At 45.7% G+C, this 21,974-nt stretch overlaps 1 protein-coding gene across 2 annotated transcripts in view; it reads left to right on the top strand.

The window, feature by feature from the left end:
• The window catches only part of ST8SIA5 (ST8 alpha-N-acetyl-neuraminide alpha-2,8-sialyltransferase 5), a 65,094-nt gene that overhangs the window by 24,571 nt on the left and 18,549 nt on the right, over nucleotides 1-21,974 (top strand). For both annotated transcript variants that reach the window (XM_028748867.2, XM_028748868.2), the window contains 2 exons: nucleotides 16,663-16,755; nucleotides 21,013-21,099. In XM_028748867.2, coding sequence (XP_028604700.1) covers nucleotides 16,663-16,755; nucleotides 21,013-21,099 — 180 coding nt within the window. The remainder of the gene's footprint in view (nucleotides 1-16,662; nucleotides 16,756-21,012; nucleotides 21,100-21,974) is intronic.

Below are 21,974 nucleotides of genomic sequence, written 5' to 3' on the forward strand. Positions count from 1 at the left end.
TGTATACTGCCCTTCATCCAAAGCTGACAGGATGGTTCATAGCATAACGATACAAAAATTGAAACGTAAAATGCATAATAAGACAAAAGCAGAACAAACCCAGTAACCTCCATCCCACAAACACATTTAAAAGACCATAGAATGTTAACCAGCCAAACGCCTGGAGATGCTAGGATTGGAACCCAGGGCTGCCTGCCCTTGAGCTATGGCCCTCACTCCCTGCCCAATGCGGTAACAGGAATGCCCTCCAGATTTGTCCAAATGTGCCCCTTGCGCACTGTCAGCTCTGTGCTCCTTTCAAACGGCAGAGTTAGCATCTGAAGCAATGTGACCCTCCAGGAAAAGATGAGCGAAAGCTGATCTGGACGCTGCAGTGCATCGTAATGGGCTAGGATGGCTCTCGTGCAGCAGCTACGTGACTCAGGCTGTTATATTTGCAGAACGCATCACTCAGAGCCCCTCCTCCTCCTCTCCTCGTGCTCTCCAAAGGCAGCCGGCACAATCTGTGACCCTTTCCGCTCCCATATGGTAACTCCATAAGAGCCCAGTGCTGAACTTACTATTTATTTTAGTTTGTGATTGCAGTTTTTTTTAAAAAATCCCACCTTTCATCCAAGGACCTCAGGGTGACTTTCAGGCTCCCCCCAACCTCATTTTTATCCTCAGCACAACCCTGTGAGGTAGGCGAGACTGAGAGGCAGAGAAATTTGAACCTGGATCTCCCTGGTCTTAATCCAGAATGCCAACCATTACACCACCCAGGCTGTCTTACTCATTTTCACCACCCTATTTTCTTGAAAATAGGTGTGGGTGGGGGGAAAGGGACTTTCAGCTGTTTTTGACAAAAACAAAACAAAATGGGGGACTGTTCAGGTGGCTGTGACAATGCTCCTCTGAGCAGCCAGTGACCGCTCTTAAAATTTCCCAGAAGCCCTCTGGGGGAAAGCACATAGCATGGTTCCCAGGAGACTTCTGGGAAATTAAAATGGTGGCCAGCTTGACAATCACCTCTCTGGTCGTAGTGAAACCTGTGTTGGAGAAAAAGTGAAGGGGTGGTGGTTTCAAGGCACCCCCTTCCAACTGAGAGCTTTAGGGCCATTCTAAATAAACTTCCTGGTTTCGCTTACTACCTGTGACTTCAAAGGTAGGGCCAGGGATTGTTCAACGGACCTCAAGACTAGTAGGCTGTGTTCAGGTTGGTGGAAGGACCATCGCTCAGCGGTAGATTGTTTCCTTTACATGCAGAATCCCTGACATCTCAAGGTAGGACTGGGAATGACCCTCACCTGAAACCTTGGAAAGCTGCTGCCAGTCAGTGTAGACAATACTAAGCTAGATGGACCAATCATCATCATCATCATATTTATACCTCACCCATCTGGCTGGGTTTCCCCAGCCACTCTGGGCAGCTCCCAACAGAGGACTAAAAAGCTGGCACACGATTTCTGTTCTCATCTTGAAGCAAAGTTCTTAACCTGAGGTACTACTTCCAGGTTAGCGGAGTCTGTAACCCAAAGTGTTTGTAACCCAAAGTGTTTGTAACCCGAGGTACCACTGTAGTTGTTTATTCCCTTGATATCTGATGGGAGGGCGTTCCACAGGCGGGTGCCACTACTGAGAAGGCCCTCTGCCTGGTTCCCTGTAACCTCACTTCTCGCAGGGAGGGAACCTCCAGAAGGCCCTCAGAGCTGGACCTCAGTGTCCGGCATGAATAATGGGGGTGGAGACGCTCCTTCAGGTATACCTGGCCAAGGCTGTAATTGGTTTAAGGCAGCTTACTATCATCCCAAGTTGTCCAAGCCTTGTCTAAAACGACCATTAAAGGTAAAGGTAAAGGGACCCCTGACAGTTAAGTCCAGTCGCAGATGACTCTGGGGTTGTGGTGCTCATCTCGCTTTACTGGCCGAGGGAGCCAGCGTACAGCTTCCAGGTCATGTGGCCAGCATGACTAAGCCGCTTCTGGCAAACCAGAGCAGCGCACGGAAACGCCGTTTACCTCCCCACCAGAGCGGTACCTATTTATCTACTTGCACTGCATGCTTTCGAACTGCTAGGTGGGCAGGAGCTGGGACTGAGCAACAGGAGCTCACCCCGTCGCGGGGATTCGAACCGCCGACCTTCTGATCAGCAAGCCCTAGGCTCTGTGGTTTAACCCACAGCGCCACCCGCGTCCCTAAAACGACCAGCAGGGTTGACATTTTTCTTGCTTGGTCGTGGAACTCTTTGGGGATTTAAAGAGAGCAGAGGGTGGGCCCAAGGACCCAGAGATTACACACACATTAAGGTGGTTTATGGTTGGTGGAAGGACCCTGAGTGAGAGACAGGGAAGGGGAGACCTCCCAGGATGAGAGATTTGGAGAAGAAAGGAAAGCTCCCAGCTGAGAGCTTGGAGGGTCCACCACTTTCTGTGGGTAGCAAAGGTTGAGAGCTACCTTTGAATGAAGACTCTGTGTTTTCTTTCCTCTTTCTTTCTCTGCTTTTTTTTTAATATTTAGATTACAGTGGTACCTCGGGTTACATACGCTTCAGATTACAGACTCTGCTAACCCAGAAATAGTACCTCGGGTTAAAACTTTGCTTCAGGATGAGAACAGAAATTGTGCAGCGGCAGCATGGCAGCAGCAGGAGGCCCCATTAGCTAAAGTGGTGCTTCAGTTTAAGAACAGTTTCAGGTTAAGAACAGACCTCTGGAACGCATTAAGTGTACGCACTGTAGTTTCTTTTCTCTTACTAGACCATGAAAAAGGCTTTAATAAAACCTTAGGGAAATAAAAATGGGACGCGGGTGGCGCTGTGGGTTAAAGCCTCAGCGCCTAGGACTTGCCGATCGAAAGGTCGGCTGTTCGAATCCCCGCGGCGGGGTGCGCTCCCGTCGTTCGGTCCCAGCGCCTGCCAACCTAGCAGTTCGAAAGCACCTCTGGGTGCAAGTAGATAAATAGGGACCGCTTACCAGCGGGAAGGTAAATGGCGTTCCGTGTGCTGCGCTGGCTCACCAGATGCAGCTTTGTCACGCTGGCCACGTGACCCGGAAGTGTCTGCGGACAGCGCTGGCCCCCGGCCTCTTAAGTGAGATGGGCGCACAACCCCAGAGTCTGTCAAGACTGGCCCGTACGGGCAGGGGTACTTTTACCTTTACCTTTAGGGAAATAAAATAAAATAAAGAGAGCAGAGGGGGAGGAAAATACCCAGAGAAAGTTCGAGGACCTAGAATGCTTCATCACTGCCCTGTTTCCTCTCATGACAAATCGGACGCCAGGACATAAGCAGCAGGGAAGGACTAGGTTGGTGGTCCTTGCTGACCTCAAGACATTTGATCCTCGAGGGTAATCTTCCTCCCTCTTTGCAAACCTGAGTCGCCTTCAGCTTCATTCTGCAGTGAAACCGTAGTCCTGGGCGTACGGGGGTCATGAGTTGCTAGCGATTAGAAGGATCCAAAGCATGCTATTTAGCAAGGTGACTTTGCTCTGACGTTACAGCCTCCAGCTGCAGCGCTCGGAAGTTGTGACCTTGTGCCGTCGCTTGGGAGATGGTACTTTGCTTGCCCTTGTTCACCATACTGTTTTCCACTGGCAATGCATTATATCTTGTGATGTAACGACCCTCTCTTTCGCCCAAAGGTTCCCAGAGCAGCCTGCAGCAATTAAAACAGCAATAAACAATCAAAATCACATTCTCAGTGTGGGGTCACTAACAGACTAACACCCACAGCAGCAACGCAGTGTGTAAATACCAGTAACCATTCTGACAGTTTGGGTTTTGTTGCTTCCTTTGCTAACTGGTGGTCTTCCAGATGTTGCCAGCCTCCCCCCAGCCTGCATGATGGGAGTTGTAGTCTAACAACATCTGGAAGGCCACAACCACCCCGGCCTATTTGAATGGACTGCTGCTGCTTGTTTTAACTTGCTGTGCTATTTTGTATGCTCAAATAGTGCTCTTATTGTTTCTAACTGTTTTCTTAGCCACCCTGGGAACATAAATAAGGGAGGAATATTAGAAAGCAGTTTTCAAAGGAGCATGAAAACGGCCTGTAGTTGGCAATGAAAGGACATTGGATTTGGCACCAGGTGAATTTTGGATGAGGAATGTTTGAAAGAACTTGGCATGTTCCCCTCCCCCAAATAATCTTTATTAGTTTTTCAATTAGATACTCCACATGCACATATTGTATTACATTTTACCTTTATACTTGCTCTTCAGAGCTGACTTCCCTCCTTCCTTCTTCTGGTTTTTTATATCACATATAATTTTATTGCATTATCTTCTTCCATTTTATATGTTGTTATTCATTTTCCATATTTTGTCCATAGTGTATCCATAAACAAATAAGTCCTCATGTTTATACAATTCTTGTTGTCTGTCTGTACAGTGGTACCTCGGTTTACATACGCTTCAGGTTACATATGCTTCAGGTTACAGACTCCGCTAACCCAGAAATAGTACCTCAGGTTAAGAACTTTGCTTCAAGATGAGAACAGAAATTGTGCTGCAGCGGCGCAGCGGCAGCAGGAGGCCCCATTAGCTAAAGTGGTGCTTCAGGTTAAGAACAGTTTCAGGTTAAGAACAGACCTCCGGAACGAATTAAGTACTTAACCCGAGGTACCACTGTATTCATTTACCACTACTGTTAGTTATATTGGTTTCCTTATACATTTTGCTTCTTATTATTTTCATTATCCATCACTTATCTTAATCTTTACCGTTATGAGGTTTGTTTCCAATTCTACTGGTTTTACTATTTCATCTTATCTTTCCTATACACAGTGGTACCTCAGGTTACAGACGCTTCAGGTTACAGACTCTGCTAACCCAGAAATAGTACCTCGGGTTAAGAACTTTGCTTCAGGATGAGAATAGAAAATGCGCCGCGGCAGGAAGCCCCATTAGTGAAAGTGGTACCTCAGGTTAAGAACAGTTTCAGGTTAAGAACGGACCTCCGGAACGAATTAAGTTCTTAACCAGAGGTACCAATGTACAACATAGTTTTTTTGAGAGCTTGGCATGTTTAGCGTGGAGAAGAGATGGGCCGTAGCTCAAGGGCAGAACAGCTGTTTTGCATGCAGAAGGTCCCAAGTTGAGTCCCCACCATCTTCAGAGACCCCTGCCTGGAGACCTGTTGCCAGTTAGTGAAGACGGAATTGATCTAGGTGGGCCAGTAGGTCTGATGCAGTATAAGGCAGCTCCTTTCTATTGGCACCCATCTATCTTTAGAGACAATGGAGTGCACTTCTTGGGGTGAAGTAAAACCATTCCATTAGCAGCACCAAAGTGACCTCCCTGGGGTCCAAGCCTGGGCAGTGTGTCTGGAGGTCCGGGGCTGCTCAGAAAACAAGACCCCTCCTCTCAGCCTCGCTGCTGTGGCCCAAAGGAAGCAGAGCAATACGTTATGGCACCAGCTGGGATGCAGGAGTTGCCGGAAGGAGACATAAAAGGCACCATCCAACTGCCTTAGGGACTCCACTCCAGATCTGTGTAGCGTTTACTTCTTCTTCTTTTTTTAACATAATTTTTATTGAGTATTCCATATTGCATTTCACTTTTATTGCATAAACCCATAACTTACAGTATTGCTCAGAAAGAGCATCGACCTCCTTCACTCCCTCTTTCTGACTTCCACATATCTTTATCAAATCCTTCGCATCTCTATAACCATTTCTTTACCTTATATTAACTTTTAACATTCACCCTCTTATATGTAAATTAGCTCCTTAATTTCACATGACCAAACATTTCATGTTAAAGCTGCAAACGTTTTCAGATGTTTACAATTTTCTTTCAAATAAATTATAAATTTGCTCCAGTCCTTTTGAAACAATTCATCGCGCCGATTTCGTATCTTTCCCATCAACTTTGCTAATTCCACGTACTCTACCATCTTTATCTGCCAGTCTTCCAGGGTGGGGAGTTCTTGCTGCTTCCATCTTTGGGCCAGAAGAATTCTTGCGGCCATTGTGGCATACATAAACAAATTTCCTTTTTTTTTTTTAAAATTTCCTCGCCAATTAATCCCAATAGAAATGCCTCTGGTTTTTTTACTAAAATTATATTTAAATACCTTTTTTAATTCATTGTATATAATATCCCAGAAGGCCTTCACCCTGGTACAGGACCACCACATATGGAGAAAGTTCCCTTCCTTCTCCTTGCATTTCCAACAAAGTTTATCATGAGACCTGTACGTTTTGGCAAGTTTACTCGGTGTGATGTACCAACGATAAATCATCTTCATTAAATTCTCTTTAAGTGCCACCCATGCTGTAAATTTGATTGTTTTATTCCACATTTTCCCCCACCTCTCGAAATTGGTGTAGGGTTTACTTCTTAGCCTTTTCTTCTCCTGAAGATATCACGCAAGGGCGCATAGAGTTAGAATCAGTATTTTCCTTCTCCTAAATGGGCTACGTTCCCAGGTTGACAAGCCCCATCGGCCCCTCACTACCCTCCACAACACATGCGGAAACTGCCTTCTTGACCATTGGACCCACTATTGGTCTCATCAGCTCAATCTGCCAGAACCTGTCTTTGTATTTTTTTTAGTATACATTTTTATTGATTTTTTAACATATCAGTTCCAACAATCATACAACATATCTTCACTTCTTATACAGTATTTTGACTTCTGTCAACACCTCTGATGATTTTCCGTTCTTTATCGCTTATTCTGCATTTCTTAATTTCCTATAACCTTTAATTATCCTTAACTAATAATTCTTTTCATAGTCTTTCTTGTAATATTTCAAATAATCCACCTTACAAAACTTCTTGCAGTGATCTGTTCATCACAATTATTTTTCAAAGAGTTCATATATTTACTCCAGTCTTCTAAGAATCTCTGGTCCCACAGGTTTCGAAGCCTTCCTGTTAATTTATCTAATTCTGCATAGCCCACAGAGCCCGTCTTTGTATGCAGGAAAAGTCCCCAACTCACCAAGGGTTTGGTGAAGGAGGTTGATGATGAAGAAGAAGAAGAAGAAGGAGAAGAAGAAGAAGAAGAGGAGGAGTTTGGACATGATATCCCGCCTTTCACTCCCCTTAAGGAGTCTCAAAGCAGCTAACAATCACCTTTCCCTTCCTCCTCCACAACAAACACTCTGTGAGGTGAGTGGGGCTGAGAGACTTCAGAGAAGTGTGACTAGCCCAAGGTCACTCAGCAGCTGCATGTGGAGGAGCGGGGAAGCGAACCCGGTTCACCAGATTACGAGTCCACTGCTCTTAACCACTGCACCACGCTGGCTCTCAAGACAAGCTGGATGAACTTACTTCCTCCCTGTTCCCCGTTTGTGCTATTCAGCTCCTGCCAGCCCAGCTGCGTGCAATTGCACCAGGCAGAGTGGGAGCTAATAGACACGCCCACCAGCGGATGGACAGAAGCACAGCAGAGCTCTTCCAGGCGGGGAACTCCCAACACGCTGCCTTTGGAAAGAGGCCTTTCTGCACATCTGCAAGCGACTATAATCAGCTGCAGAGGAAGGAGGGGGCTGGGAGAGGATGCAAAGTGAAGTCCGGTGGAAAGGAGGCTTTTAGAGCAACGTGCTGCTCTGAAAAGTGGAGTTAATGGAACTGACATGATATCTGAATATAGCACAGGATTCAGAAGTGCTTAGATTGAATGGATGGATGGTCTCCCAGGTGGCAATTTCAGCCTCAAAGCAGTTTTATCCAACGTGTTACGGCCCTGCCAGATGTTAACCAAGGTGTGGTGGGAAACGTGCCCACGGTCTATTTATTTTCCTAAATTGAGGTGAATCTTTACATGCCACCCTGCACCTTACAGTCCGAGGCTGGTGTGCAGAAAAAGAAGAACATGCACAAACTTGATAAAAACTATACCAACTTAAAATGGCCACAGTGTAAAAGACTGGTGCCATAGAACAACAGTACAACAGGAGGGGAAACCATCAAATTCACCCAAACTTTCCTGCACTCAACTTTGGGAAGATGGAACAAACTTGTTTTCTCCTGCTCTGGAGCATAGGACTCAAACCAATCAATTCAAGTTACAAGAAGGACAATTACAAATAAACATCAGGAAGGACATTCTGACAGTAAGAGCTATTTGACATTGGAATGGACTTGCTTGGGGAGTGGTGGACTCTTAGTGGTGGACTCTTCTTCATTGGAAGTTTTTGAGCAGAGGTTGGATGGCCATCAGTCATAGATGCTTTAGTTGAGATTCCAGTTTTGTGGTTGGTTGGACTAGATGACCCTGGGTGTCCCTTCCAACGCTATAATTCTATGATTCTATGAATACATAGGGACGCGGGTGGCGCTGTGGGTAAAACCTCAGTGCCTAGGACTTGCCGATCGTATGGTTGGCGGTTCGAATCCCCGCGGCGGGGTGAGCTCCCGTCTTTCGGTCCCAGCTCCTGCCCACCTAGCAGTTCGAAAGCACCCCTAAGTGCAAGTAGATAAATAGGTACTGCTTTATAGCGGGAAGGTAAACGGCATTTCCGTGTGCTGCGCTGGTGCTGGCTCACCAGAGCAGCTTCGTCACGCTGGCGACGTGACCCGGAAGTGTCTTCGGACAGCGCTGGCTCCCGGCCTCTTAAGTGAGATGGGCGCACAACCCTAGAGTCGGACACGATTGGCCCGTACGGGCAGGGGTACCTTTACCTTTATGAATACATTACTGGTGGCTAGCGCCCATTGGGATTGGTGGAACAGAAGCCAGGGAGATCCTTCTAGGCAGAATCTTCAAGAACCACCTTGGTTGAGTAGGACACAGTGCTCAAGGCAGTTTATCTGTAATCAGTTCGAAGAGAGGAGGGCCTGGGTGGAATGCATCCCAGAGGGGCTTTGAGGGCCTTCGAGGTCTGGAGTCTCTTGTACAGAACATGGTAGGTACACAGGTTTTCTTAAGCCTTACATCTAAGAAGGTAGGATGTTTCTAGTTCTCACGGTGAAAGAAACGAAAGCTTCCCTAAACTGGACATTTTCTTGTTAAAATATAGGAGACAGAGAGACAGAGAAGTGTGTGTGTGTATGTTTATGAGAGAGGGGTCTCCAAGATATGCTGGTCTAAATGACATGTAGGGAATTTGGCATCTCTGCAAGATGCAGCCCAGATTTTGGGCTCCTTCCAGCAGAGTTAAGATTACATAGTTCAACTGAAGGTCTTGGAGTGCAGCCTCTTTTATTCCTTCTGATAATTTTATGTGGCAAAATGCTGGACAGGCGTACATCTTCCCTGCTGCTTTCGCCTCTGGACGGACCTTTGTTTTATTTTTATCCAGTTATCTGCGTAAACAGGAAATGACCACGGGAAAGAAAGAAAGAAACCTTATGACATCTTGAGGAGTGTTTATATCCTTCACATAAAATTGGTAGCTAGCACTGACCCACCTTGTTTTCCTTTCCTTCCTTTCTTCCTCAATCTTGGGAGTCCCTCCATGAGCCAAGTTTCCCTCTAGCCTGCCGGATTCCCATATGGCAGATGAGCTGTGAAATGTGAGCTGGGTTTTTCTAATTTAGGAATTGCAGATAGCACAGCCAGGGAATGACGGACGTCATCCTTGAAGATTTATTTGTCTTTCACGGCTGACTGGCCCAGTACCGCCACCCCACCCCATCATCTTGGCTATAACATTTTGTAGTAGGAAATGTCTCTGTTTCTCCCATCACTTTGGAAGGTTGGAATGTAAAAAAAGCCTGCTGGATCAGGCCAGTAGTCCATTTAGTCCAGTATCCTGTCCATTTAGTCCAGTATCACAGTGGCCAGTCAGATCCCTATAGAAAACCCTCAAGCAGGATTTGAGCACAAGAGCCCTCTCCCCTCCAGTGGTTTCCAGTAACTGGTATTTGGAAACATTGGTGCCTCCAACCATCACGCTAGCCATCATGGCTAGTAGACATCAACAGCCATCTCCTCCATGAATTTGTCTAATCCTCCTTTAAACCAATTCAAGTCCATGAACATCACTGCTGAAATCCTGAGTAGGAGCATACAATGCAGGGATAGCTTAGTCCAGGGGTCTGCAACCTTTAAGACAAAAAGAGCCACTTGGACCCGTTTCCGAAGGAAAAAAAACTGGAAGCCGCAAAACTCGTCATTATAAAAATAACTTTTTTGTCACTTTTTTATTATTTCTTTGTTTGACCCCTCAGAATTACTCCTCCTCATAGAAATAAACATTAAATTAACAAGTTACCTTTTTGTGTGTGTGTGTTCTTCACTCCCCTTCAAAACAGTGACCAGCGTACATGCCCCCTTACAATGCAGCAGGCGGGAAGGTGACGTCGGGACAGAGCGTGACTAACGCACACACCGCCCCCATGCGACGTCACAGCCAGTACAGCGCCTGCCACAGTGGGGAATGTCGGGGCGCACAATGCGCCTCCTCCCCTCGCTAGTATCCACCCCAGAGCAAAGGTGTAAAAGAGCCACATGCGGCTCCAGAGCCGCGGGTTGCAGACCCCTGGCTTAGTCGGTAGAGCATGAGAGTTTAAATCTCAGGGCTGTGGGTTTGAGCCCCACACTGGGCAAAAGATTCTTTCATTGCAGGGGGTGAAGTAGATGATCTTCCCAACTCTACAATTCTGTGATTTTATCAAAGCCCTCTGCTTATTTGGGCTCAGTTCAGAGTGCTAGTTTCAACTTAGGAAGGCCTATGCGGCTTGGGACCAAAGTTATCTCAATGATTGCCTTCTCTTGTGCAAACCTCCCCATTCCTTGCAGTCATTTGGAGGGGCTCTTCATTGGATTTTCTCACCTGCTCCAAGCCATGGCATGATGAGCACCTTGGAGAGGGACCAAGGAGTGTGTTTCAGGACCATGGACAGTGATCCTGCAGTTGAAGTTGTCTCAGCAGTGTCTTAGAGCAGGCACGCCCAGCCGGTAGATCGTGATCTACTGGTAGATCACTGGACGAACACCGAACCCCCCAAAAGGGGGTAGATCACTGTCAGTTTATAACTCTGTGTGTAGATCACAGTCTCTTGGGAGTTGGCCACCCTTGTCTTAGAGCATCTGGCAGATCTTTAGAGGCATTCACAGGCTAGAGGCCCTTCCCTCCAAATCTGACCAACTACCTCCCTCTGCATCCATTGGCCTCTTCTAAGCCCTGAGGTTCCAGGTTATGAGGATAGCTCATAAAGGTCTCTCCAGTCATTCAGGGGCAAAGGTCTCCATGGTGTTCTGGAGAGTTGTGGGTGCCCGTGGCACTACATTGGATGGACATGGGATAGACCAGGAAGCAAATCCATCTGCTTGGGTCTGCCATTGTTGGAGAGTTCTTCCCTCTGATGCTTCCAGGTCCAAGGCCATGGCAAGTGATACGCAAGTAGTGGACCTCTTCTGTGACATCCCCTTCTCTCTCCCTCTTCCACCCCACCTAGCGGAGCTAATTCCATTCGTTCGCCACCTCCTATTTCCACCACTCATTCTGTTGCTCCATCTCTTTCTGCTTCCTCCTCTTCCCTTTCCTTTCTTACCCACCTTAAATTAAACTCAAGACTCCTTGTGGTCATACTCTCATTTGTAGCTCGTTACTACCTGCTTTACCACGTGGTTTTTTCTTCTTTTTTCTTTTGTATCACCTAGCACATTACTGTATCTTTTTAACTCCACCTTCAGCAGCCTGGCACCCTCCAGTTACACTGAACTCAATGTAGGATGAGCCCTGCAGGATCAGGCCCATTGCCCACCTAGTCCAGCCTCCTATTCTCACAGTAGCCAACCAGATGCCACACGCAAGTAGGAAATGAACACCCCAGTGCTCTTCCCACTTGGGATTGAGAAGCATTGTTGCCTCTGACAGTGGAGGTAGAACGCAGTCATTGTCCATCATGTATTAGCCCAATCCTTTTTTATAGCCACCCATCTTGGTGCCATCACTTACTCTTGTGGTTTACCATGCACTATGTGAAGAGAGTCTGTTCCGAGTCTTCCAACGCTCAGCTTCAACGTCTCCAAGTTCTAGACTTATGAGAGAAAGAAACTTCTCCGTCTTTCCTCTCTCCACACCGTTCTAGAGTTGCCATATTTCAATAAGTGAAAATCCAGACACAAAAGTGGTTGAGATTATTATTTTTTTGGCAAAGTTGTTGAGTTTTTGAGCTACTTTTTAAGGAAATTCACCAAAAACACCCATCCATTATGGATTGCCATTGTCAGGAGTTCAGCTTACACTTGAGTAGGACCCTGGCAGAGACACATGCCCGATTGGCATCTTCTCTCCCTCCTGGTTGATCGTTTGGGAGCTTCAAAAGCTTTCTTCTGCCCGAACATCACAGCGACTAATGCCAACCGACACCGGCACACTTAGGGATCTGCAGAGTTTGCGCAACTTGCGTGTGACAGACCTCATCAACTCAGCATTTTGGCTAATCTACTTTATTTACATATAAACATGCACGGAGCACTGCAACATTGCTCCCTCTCTCTCTACCATCAGACAGCAAAGAGAGAAAGAACAAAGGACAATAGTCTCACTTCACGGAACACAGTAACACAAACATCCTGTCTCTGTCACTTCCCATTCTGTGGAGTCAAAACATACCACGTCATGTGAAAGATAACAATCTCATGACTGCAATCATAGAGCAGGAATTCTAACAGCCATATGCCTGGGTTTCCTCAGACATTTTTACCGATTTTCAGGAATTTTGCCTGGACGCTATTTTCGGCGGACGAATCCTGGATATGTCCGGGAAATCCGTACACCATGCACAATTTTACACTCTTCTATCATGTTCCCAAAAGGGACGCAGGTGGCACTGTGGGTAAAAGCCTCAGTGCCTAGGGCTTGCCGATCGAAAGGTCGGCGGTTCAAATCCCGGTGGCAGGGTGAGCTCCCGTTGTTCGGTCCCAGCGCCTGCCAACCTAGCAGTTCGAAAGCACTCCCGGGTGCAAGTAGATAAATAGGGACCGCTTACTAGCGGGAAGGTAAACGGCGTTTCCGTGTACTGCGCTGGCTCACCAGATGCAGCTTGTCACGCTGGCCACGTGACCCGGAAGTGTCTCCGGACAGCGCTGGCCCCCGGCCTCTTGAGTGAAATGGGCGCACAACCCTAGAGTCTGTCAAGACCGGCCCGTACGGGCAGGGGTACCTTTACCTTTATTATCATGTTCCCATTGCCCCCCTTATTTTATTCCCCCATAATCTAAAAATCATCCCCCTAGCCTTTCCCCATAGGAGAGTTGTTCTATCCCCTTGCCCTCTTGGTTGCCATTTTCTGAACCCCTTTCACAGCTCTACAGTATATGTTTTGTGGGGAGGCTTCCGTATTGGCAGAGACTGATGGGAATTGTAGTCCAAAACACCCAGAGGTCACACTACAGATTGGTGAAGGCTGAATTAAGTGAAGAATGTCAGGAGGGGCCTTCTGCACACAGAGCTTGTCACTGCCATTGAGCTGTGGCCTTCTAGCTTTCGGTGCAAAGCCTTGGGCTGCCTTTATCTCCCGTCTGTGTCTAGTCTACATCAGCTGACTGCTGTCTGCTTCCCTGCTTTTAAATTTTGATTTTGTATGGCTTTATGAGGGCGCCGTATTTTCAGTGTTTGATCCTGCCTGTGTTGTAATCTGTAACCCTTTTTCATGATAAGGTGGTGGTGGGGGGAAAGGTTTAAGCAAAATCTGCTTTCCTTGCAGTTTCAGCCACAACAATTTGGGTGGTGGTACCCCCTAACCCAACTTTGGAAATACCCACCCCACAAAATTATATAATTTTAGAGTTGGAAGCAGTCATGGAGATAATCTAGACCGGAGGACAGGGAACCTTTTCAACTGGAGGGCCATGTTCCCTCACGAGACGTCTTCTGGGGGCCATATGCGAGGGATGGCCTGAGGCAGAATTGGGCAGAGCGATGGGTGCAACTCTTACATTTGTGGGCAGCCTTCTAACCATGTAAATGCCAGAGGTTTCTTCTATATATAGACACACTTCTAAGCATAATAGAAACACCGCTACCCGACCCCACCCCCATCCATCTTCCCTCCCTCCACCCCCCTTTATTTTTATTTTTTTCTTCTCCCCCTAATGCCTCAACAAATGAAACGGATTTGTAAAAATGTTACATGAAAAAAAAATACGAGGCATTACACTTACACTGTAAACAAGAAAACCCTTAATAATATATATATATATATATATATATATATATATATATATATGAAGAAAGCACAATCAGGATGAATCATGAAATTGTAGCATTGGAAGGGATCCTGAGGGTCATCTAGTCCAACCCGCTGCAATGCAGGAGTCTCAACTAAAGCATCCCCGACAGATGGCCATCTGTCCTCTGCTTAAAAACCTCCAATGATTTTTTTTCATGGATATACTTCAGAGTAATTGCTGATAACATCCTTCTGCATCGAGCTCCTGCTTCTGTCTAAGCACCCACTTATATCTGAGCTGCTCTTGCATTGCTGGAACCCAGCTAATCAAATGCAAAACTATTTGAATATTACATCTACAACACCCATAAAAGAGACAAAGTTTTGATCTGTTTTCAGTTTATTGCTGATTGTATCTTTTGAATGTTTTAAATACCGGTAGTTGTTTTAATGACTCTTAGTGATACTTTTAGTGTTTTATTCTCTTTGTAAACTCCTTGAGGTTACTTGCAATCAAGCTGTAAAAATAAATTATTAAACTAATATATATATATATATATATATGCAGGTTTTGGTGTCCTCGGGTATCTTCCCGTGTAAAAGTTGGGGTGTCTAGGCGACGTTTCGACGAGGTCTCACTCGTCATCTTCAGGCTGGTGCTTTCGGCTTCTTGTTACTGGAACAGAGCAGGATCTCAGTGTTTGAGTTCCTATAAATACTGTTGAGGATGTATGGTGTATAGCCTCCAATGTTCTGGGCAGAGAGGAAGTTCCCAGGCTAGTGTGCCTTTTCTTCTTTTGTTCCTTAATTGCTTGAGGGATATCTTGAGTGATTTCTTGAGTGATATCCTGAGTACCACTTAGGTGGGTCATTAGGTGTGGATTAGTTGCTAAAGCCTTTGTGTCTTGACCTCTTGAACTTTGTGAAGAGTTTTTCTGAGAAGATGGGTGTACTACATTTAGTTGTGCTCTGGCTTGGCACAACTAAATGTAGTACACCCATCTTCTCAGAAAAACTCTTCACAAAGTTCAAGAGGTCAAGACACAAAGGCTTTAGCAACTAATCCACACCTAATGACCCACCTAAGTGGTACTCAGGATATCACTCAAGAAATCACTCAAGATATCCCTCAAGCAATTAAGGAACAAAAGAAGAAAAGGCACACTAGCCTGGGAACTTCCTCTCTGCCCAGAACATTGGAGGCTATACACCATACATCCTCAACAGTATTTATAGGAACTCAAACACTGAGATCCTGCTCTGTTCCAGTAACAAGAAGCCGAAAGCACCAGCCTGAAGATGACGAGTGAGACCTCGTCGAAACGTCGCCTAGACACCCCAACTTTTACACGGGAAGATACCCGAGGACACCAAAACCTGCATTCCTGTACCCGTGAAAATCTACGAAAGCAATATATATATATATATATATATATATATATATATATATATATATAATAGACACACTTCTCCATCCTCCATTCCGGCAGTCAAAAGGCATCATCATGGTTTAGCATTCAAGGAATAGGTATGCCATACCCATCTTTGTTAATAATTCCAGTAAATGAGAATCCACCCACTCCCTGATTTTATTTTACTGTTTACAGTGGTCCCTTGGTTCTCAAACTTAATCCGTTCCGGAAGTCTGTTCCAAAACCAAAGCATGCCAAAACCAAGGCGCGCTTTCCCATAGAAAGTAATGCAAAACAGATTAATCCGTTCCAGACTTTTAAAAACAATCCCTAAAACAGCAATTGAACATGAATTTTACTATCTAACGAGACCATTGATCCATAAAATGAAAGCAATAAACAATGTACGGCAGTCACACAATCAATCAATCAGTAGCTGGACTGGGTTCCACGCAGTCACAAAAACAACAAAAAGAGCCGCAAAAATGCAAAATAAATAGCAAAAACAGACAGACCTCAGCGTAACACTCAAAGCAGAGCACATTTGGCTTCAAAAAAAAGTTTGCAAACTGGAACAATTACTTCCGGGTTTGCAGTGTTTGGGTTCCAAGTTGTTTGAGTACCATGGTGTTTGAGAACCAAGGTACCACTGTATGTATTAAATTTATACCCTACCCTTCCTCCCACAGGAGTCCAGGGCAGCAGATGCCTTTGTGATTCCAAAACCCAACAAATAAAACTTCCTTAGCATTTTGTTTTAATGTCAAAAACAATTCTTAATGTTGGAAAGTTTCTCCTAATCGACTTCCCTGCAATTTCGACCTCAAGTTTTGCCCTGTGGCGCAAAAGAGAAGTGGTCCACATCACCTTCTGCACGACTGCCCTCCAGATATTTGAAGACTGCTATCGTATCTCTCCTTAATCTTCTCCAAGCTAAACATATCCAGCACTTTCAATCATTCCTCCCAGGACTTGATTGCCAGGCCCCCTACCAGCCTTCCTCTGGACACATTCCAGTTCGTCAATTTCCTTCTGAAAATATGCTCCTCAGAGCTGGGCCTGGTACAGTCCAAATGCAACTTGACCTGATTATATATATATATATATATATATATATATATACACATGCATGCATGTGTGTGTGTCTATTTCTGAAATAGCTAGTGATTACATTTTTCTTTTCTGTTTTCTTCTCCAGGTACTTTGAGTTTTATGAAGGTCCTTTGGAGTACAACTCCACAAAATGCCTGGAGCTGAGGCAGGATATCATTTCGGTGAAGGTTCTCTCGATGTAAGTGGGGCCACACCATTTTAGTTCTCCAGCCTTAAGCAATTGTGAGTGATGCTGATGGGCTTTGACCAGGCAGACCTGGGTTCATATCCCTGATCCGGGTACAGAGCTCAGGGAAACCTTGCACCTTGTTCCTTAACATAGGCTTGCTAAGCAATGATAAGGCAGGGGCAAACATGTTTGCAGGAGACAATGGCGAAGGCAGGTCTGGACACCTGCATTTGACACTCCAGCTTTCAGGCAGGACCCAACACCTGCCTGGACTCCAGCTGCAGGCTTACCTTGTTCCTGAGTTTTGATTTTTATTCTCCTCTCCCTTCCCTTTCCTATGCGTGTGGCTGTTTTCCCTTGGCAACTAGCCTCATGTATATGAAATGCGTTTAATCCAAATCAGAAGAATTAGATATGTCATCTCAACTGGGCACAAATAGATAAAAATACATCATTGATGGGAAAACAAAATGGCTTCCTCATGTGGCCAATTTAGGAGGGAGCCAATAGCAGGCATTTTAAAAAAAAACAAAAATCCATGTGTCCTCTCAGGCATTGAGACAGCCCTGTGTTGTGTATACAGTGGAACCTTGGTTTTCAAACGTAATCCGTTCCAGAAGACGGTTCGACTTCCGAAACGTTTGAAAAACAAGGCACAAAGGGCAATCTGCAAATTTAATTGAGAAACACTCAGCGGAAGCCGTTTGACTTCTGAGGTGTGTTCAAAAACGAAAGCATTTATTTCTGGGTATCCGGCATTCAAAAACCGAAACATTCGACTTCTGAGACGGTCGAAAACCGAGGTACCACTGTATACTTATAAATAAATGCTGATGATATGCAATGTCCAGATTCTTTATATTCAAAAGGAACTTTACTTTCATAAACATATAACTGAGAAGAACATATCTACATTCTCAAGCTTATTCACTTTGTTCCTTATAGAGAACACAGGTTTCTCCCTATTAACACTTAGGGATCTTCTTTTGTCTGCTTCACCCCAGAGAGGCCACACTGACACAACATTGTCCTCAGCAGCATCCAGAGAAACCTCTCTCAGCAGCCGGTCTCCCTCACATACACAGGGAGAAGACCAGAAAAACAGTTAAAAAACGACAGTTACCGGAATAACAGTCACAACAGAATGGAATGCCTCTCTCATGTGACTCACAGCCAGCCAATCACACGAGAGCTACTGCCACAGGAAAAACCCTATGCTAAGAATGCATAGGCAAACATTCCCATTTCAGGAAGTTAAACCATTATCCGTAACGCCCTGGACAGGTGAAAATGGTTGGATTAAAGAGCAGTTAGCGTTGGCATCCGCATAGCAGAGTTGCGCTGACTTGGCATAGTTGGCTCTCGCCAGCCCCTCCACTGAGAAGTGCCCTTGTTTCCCAAGTTGCGCTGTGGTTTTCTAGCTTCCTTTCTGAATCCCCCCCCCGCCTGCCCCCATTCGCTGTTTTGTGCCCCGAAAAGATTTCAAAATTATCACGCTCGGCTGGTCTGAAGTACAAAATGACCTACTTCTTTGAAGAGTGACTTATGGAAAATCCTAAATTGCTCCCATTTTAAATATTAAACCCCTTCTCTCTGGAGGGGAAGCGAGGGAGGGAGGAAGCTCATTGTGTTTGAGGCAAGTTTGGACAAATGTGTAGAGGATGGCTTGCTATCCTGGCATAAACCTTTTTTAAAATATAAAAAAAACTTTCCCCGTAGGTTTTGGAGTGCCTTCCTTCTTCTGGTGTACTACAAACTGCTGCAGTTCAAAGGCATTGCATTGGGTGGTTTGGAAATGTTTTTGTTTTTTCTAAGGGCCCCTGAGGATTGGAGAGTTTTATATGCCATTGATGCAATAGTATTGCATTAGCGATGGATTCATACTGGACCATCCACACATCTCTCTACTTTGTTAGTTTTTCTGCAAGGTTTACCTGACGATAACTGTATTCTTGCCATCTGGAGGGGCACTCTTGCACTCCAGCACAACAATAGCAAACCAACAACAACAACCAAACAAATGAAAGAAAGAAAGAAACTGGAACATTTGTGGTATAAAGATTACATTATTTCAGCTGCGGGACATGCATTGATTTGAAACAAAGCAGTATGACCACCCAAAAGGACGGTTTGAGCATATTACACCAATCCTGGTCCGACTGCACTGGTTACCAATTAGTTTCTGGGCCCAATTCAAAGTGCTGGTTTTGACCTATAAAGCCTTAAACAGCTCAGGACCACAATACCTCAAGGACCGCCTCTTTCCATATGAACCTACCTGGACCCTGAGATCATCTTCTGAGGCCCTTCTTCATGTGCCTCCTCCTTGAGAGGTCCAGAGGGTGGCAACACGAGAACGGGGCCTTCTTTGCAGTGACTCCCCCTCTGGGGAATGCTCTCCACAGGGAAGTTCACCTTTCGCCTTCATTATACACCTTTGGACGCCAGGCAAAAACGTTCCTTTTTAACCAGGCCTTTGATTGATTTGATTGGCATCCTATGCCCTTTGAAAATGTTTTCCTCCCCCGGGGGTGGTTATTGGGTTGTTGGCTTTATTTTGATTATATATTTTGTGGTTTTGTGTTTTGGTTTTGGTTTTGTTCTGTGAGCTGCCCTGAGACCTTCGGGTACAGGGCGGAATATAAAATCAATCAATCAATCAATCAATCAATCAATCAATCAATCAATCAATACTTTTGCAGGTGCCAAACAGTATCTGTATAAGCACCCTGTGAGCACAAATAATCATAAACACACAAGGAAATGGGTGCTTGGAGGGGGCTATAGAAGGCAAGGACTCTTTTGGGACAAGCAAAATGCCCCAGGGCCACTGTTGAGGAAACACACTCTGCTGACAGAAGTCCCCTGGACCTGTACCTCGTCATCCCCGTGGCATCTTGCTTGTTCACTCGTCTTAGAGCCAGTGTGGTGTAGTGGTTAAGAGCGGTGGACTCGTAATCTGGTGAACCGGGTTCGCTTCCCCGCTCCTCCACATGCAGCTGCTGGGTGACCTTGGGCCAGTCACACTTCTCTGAAGTCTCTCAGCCCCACTCACCTCACAGAGTGTTGGTTTTGGGGGGAGGAAGGGAAAGGAGAATGTTAGCCGCTTTGAGACTCCTTTGGGTAGTGATAAAGCGGGATATCAAATCCAAACTCGTCGTCTTCTTCTTTTGCCCAGAGGAGAGGAGGAAGTGAACAGCAGCAATGGCAAGGAGGAGGAGGAAGGAGGCAACACTCCCTCTGCCTGCTTAGCCATTGGCTCTGTCTCGCAAGCGAGCAAGAGGTAGCCACAATGAGGCAGAGGTGCACAGCATCTGGCAATATTGGCATGTGAGGTTTCCCTCCTCTAATTAAATGAAGTGGAGGAATCAGGGAGGGCACAAGCATACAGAGCTGGTCTCTTATCATGCTGGTTGCACGTTAAGATTACCTTCTGCAAGGAAGTGGAGGTTGACACTTGTACTATCTATAGAGCCTTTGTGGTGTAGTGGTTAAGAGTGGTAGACTCGTAATCTGGGGAACCGAGTTCGCGTCCCCGCTCCTCCACATGCAACTGCTGGGTGACCTTAGGCTAGTCACACTTCTTTGAAGTCTCTCAGCCCCACTCACCTCACAGAGTGTTTGTTGTGGGGGAGGAAGGGAAAGGAGAAGGTTAGCCGCTTTGAGACTCCTTAAGGTAGTGATAAAGCGGGATATCAAATCCAAACTCTTCAAACTCTATCTATTAAAGCGTCAGTTGATAACACTCTGGGAATCTGCTGCGATGACTGAGTTAGCTCATTTTCTCAGATTTGGGGCACAAAAACAAAAGACGTGACAAGTTTTATGAGAAGGTAGGGTGATTTTCTTGAACGTGTTAACAACAGAAAAGGAAAAGGGCTATTGGCAGATACAGATCATGGCTTGCTTTACAGTGCTTTAATAATAATTAGGTAGAAGATGTAAAGCAGCCTGATAGCATGCAGAAAAATAGCTCACCCTTAATTGTTAATGAGATACCAGAAATGACAAATTCAAATAGAAAGACCCTTGTTTTATTTTCATTCTCCGTGCTATTTTGTTGAACCAGATATAAATGGCAGTTAATAATACCTGTATGTAAAATTGGGGGCTGCCCTAGATTTATGTATCAAGGAAATGTTTGCCCACCTCAGGCTAGTTCTCACCGCAGTGGCAAACTTTGTTTCTGCGTTGGGAGTCGATAGCCTCTTGGACCCACTCTCTAAGTTTAATTAAAAGATCCTTTCTCCCTCTTCCCGCTTTTAGGGTGAAGCAGACAGAGTTGTTTGAAAGGTGGAAGAACCTTCAGATGTGCAAGTGGGAGATGAACATCACCGAAGCCAGACAGTTCAAGTAAGAGGCATCTCAGCTCGAGGATGGTAGGACCTCAGCAAGCACTGTTGGCTGAAGAACCGCTCTTGGCTCTTGCATTGTGCAGGAGCTGCTCTTGGTTTTGCAAGATGGAAGGTTTTTTATAACTAACACTTTAGATCTTCCCCGTGATATAAGTAAGGCCATTGCTAGTTGGTCTAGGGAGGGCAGCTCTTTACAGGTGGCATTTAGACACTGAGAGATCAAGATGCAAAACCCCCCTTTTAGCCTTCCCGGGGCTCTGCCTGGGACAGCCCTAATTGCATAAGCATAAAAACCTTCCAGAACTAGAGTTTCCGCCACCCATGTCTCTTGAAGGGTGATGATGTTTTGGTGATAGAATGGAATATCTGTAGATTGAGATAAACATCTAGACCAGCCAGCCACATTCCAGGAACGGATATTTAGGTCATTGGCTGATTCTTGGATTTTTGGATTTGGGGCACCCTCAGATATTTTCATTGGGATGTGGGTGGCGCTGTGGGTTAAACCACAGAGCCTAGGACTTGCCGATCAGAAGGTCAGCGGTTCGAATCCCCGCAACAGGGTGAGCTCCTGTTGCTCGGTCCCAGCTCCTGCCAACCTAGCAGTTCGAAAGCATGTCAAAGTGTAAGTAGATAAATAGGCACCGCTCTGGCGGGAAGGTAAACGGCATTTCCGTGCGCTGCTCTGGTTCACCACAAGCGGCTTAGTCATGCTGGCCGCATGACCCGGAAGCTGTACACCGGCTCCCTCGGCCAATAAAGCAAGATGAGAACTGCAACCCCAGAGTCGGTCACGACTGGACCTAATGGTCAGGGGTCCCTTTACCTTTACCTTTACAGATATTTTCAGCCGTTGATTCTTTAGGGTGGTGG

Source organism: Podarcis muralis, chromosome 11, assembly GCF_964188315.1.
Source record: "Podarcis muralis chromosome 11, rPodMur119.hap1.1, whole genome shotgun sequence".
Classification (NCBI taxonomy): domain Eukaryota; kingdom Metazoa; phylum Chordata; class Lepidosauria; order Squamata; family Lacertidae; genus Podarcis; species Podarcis muralis.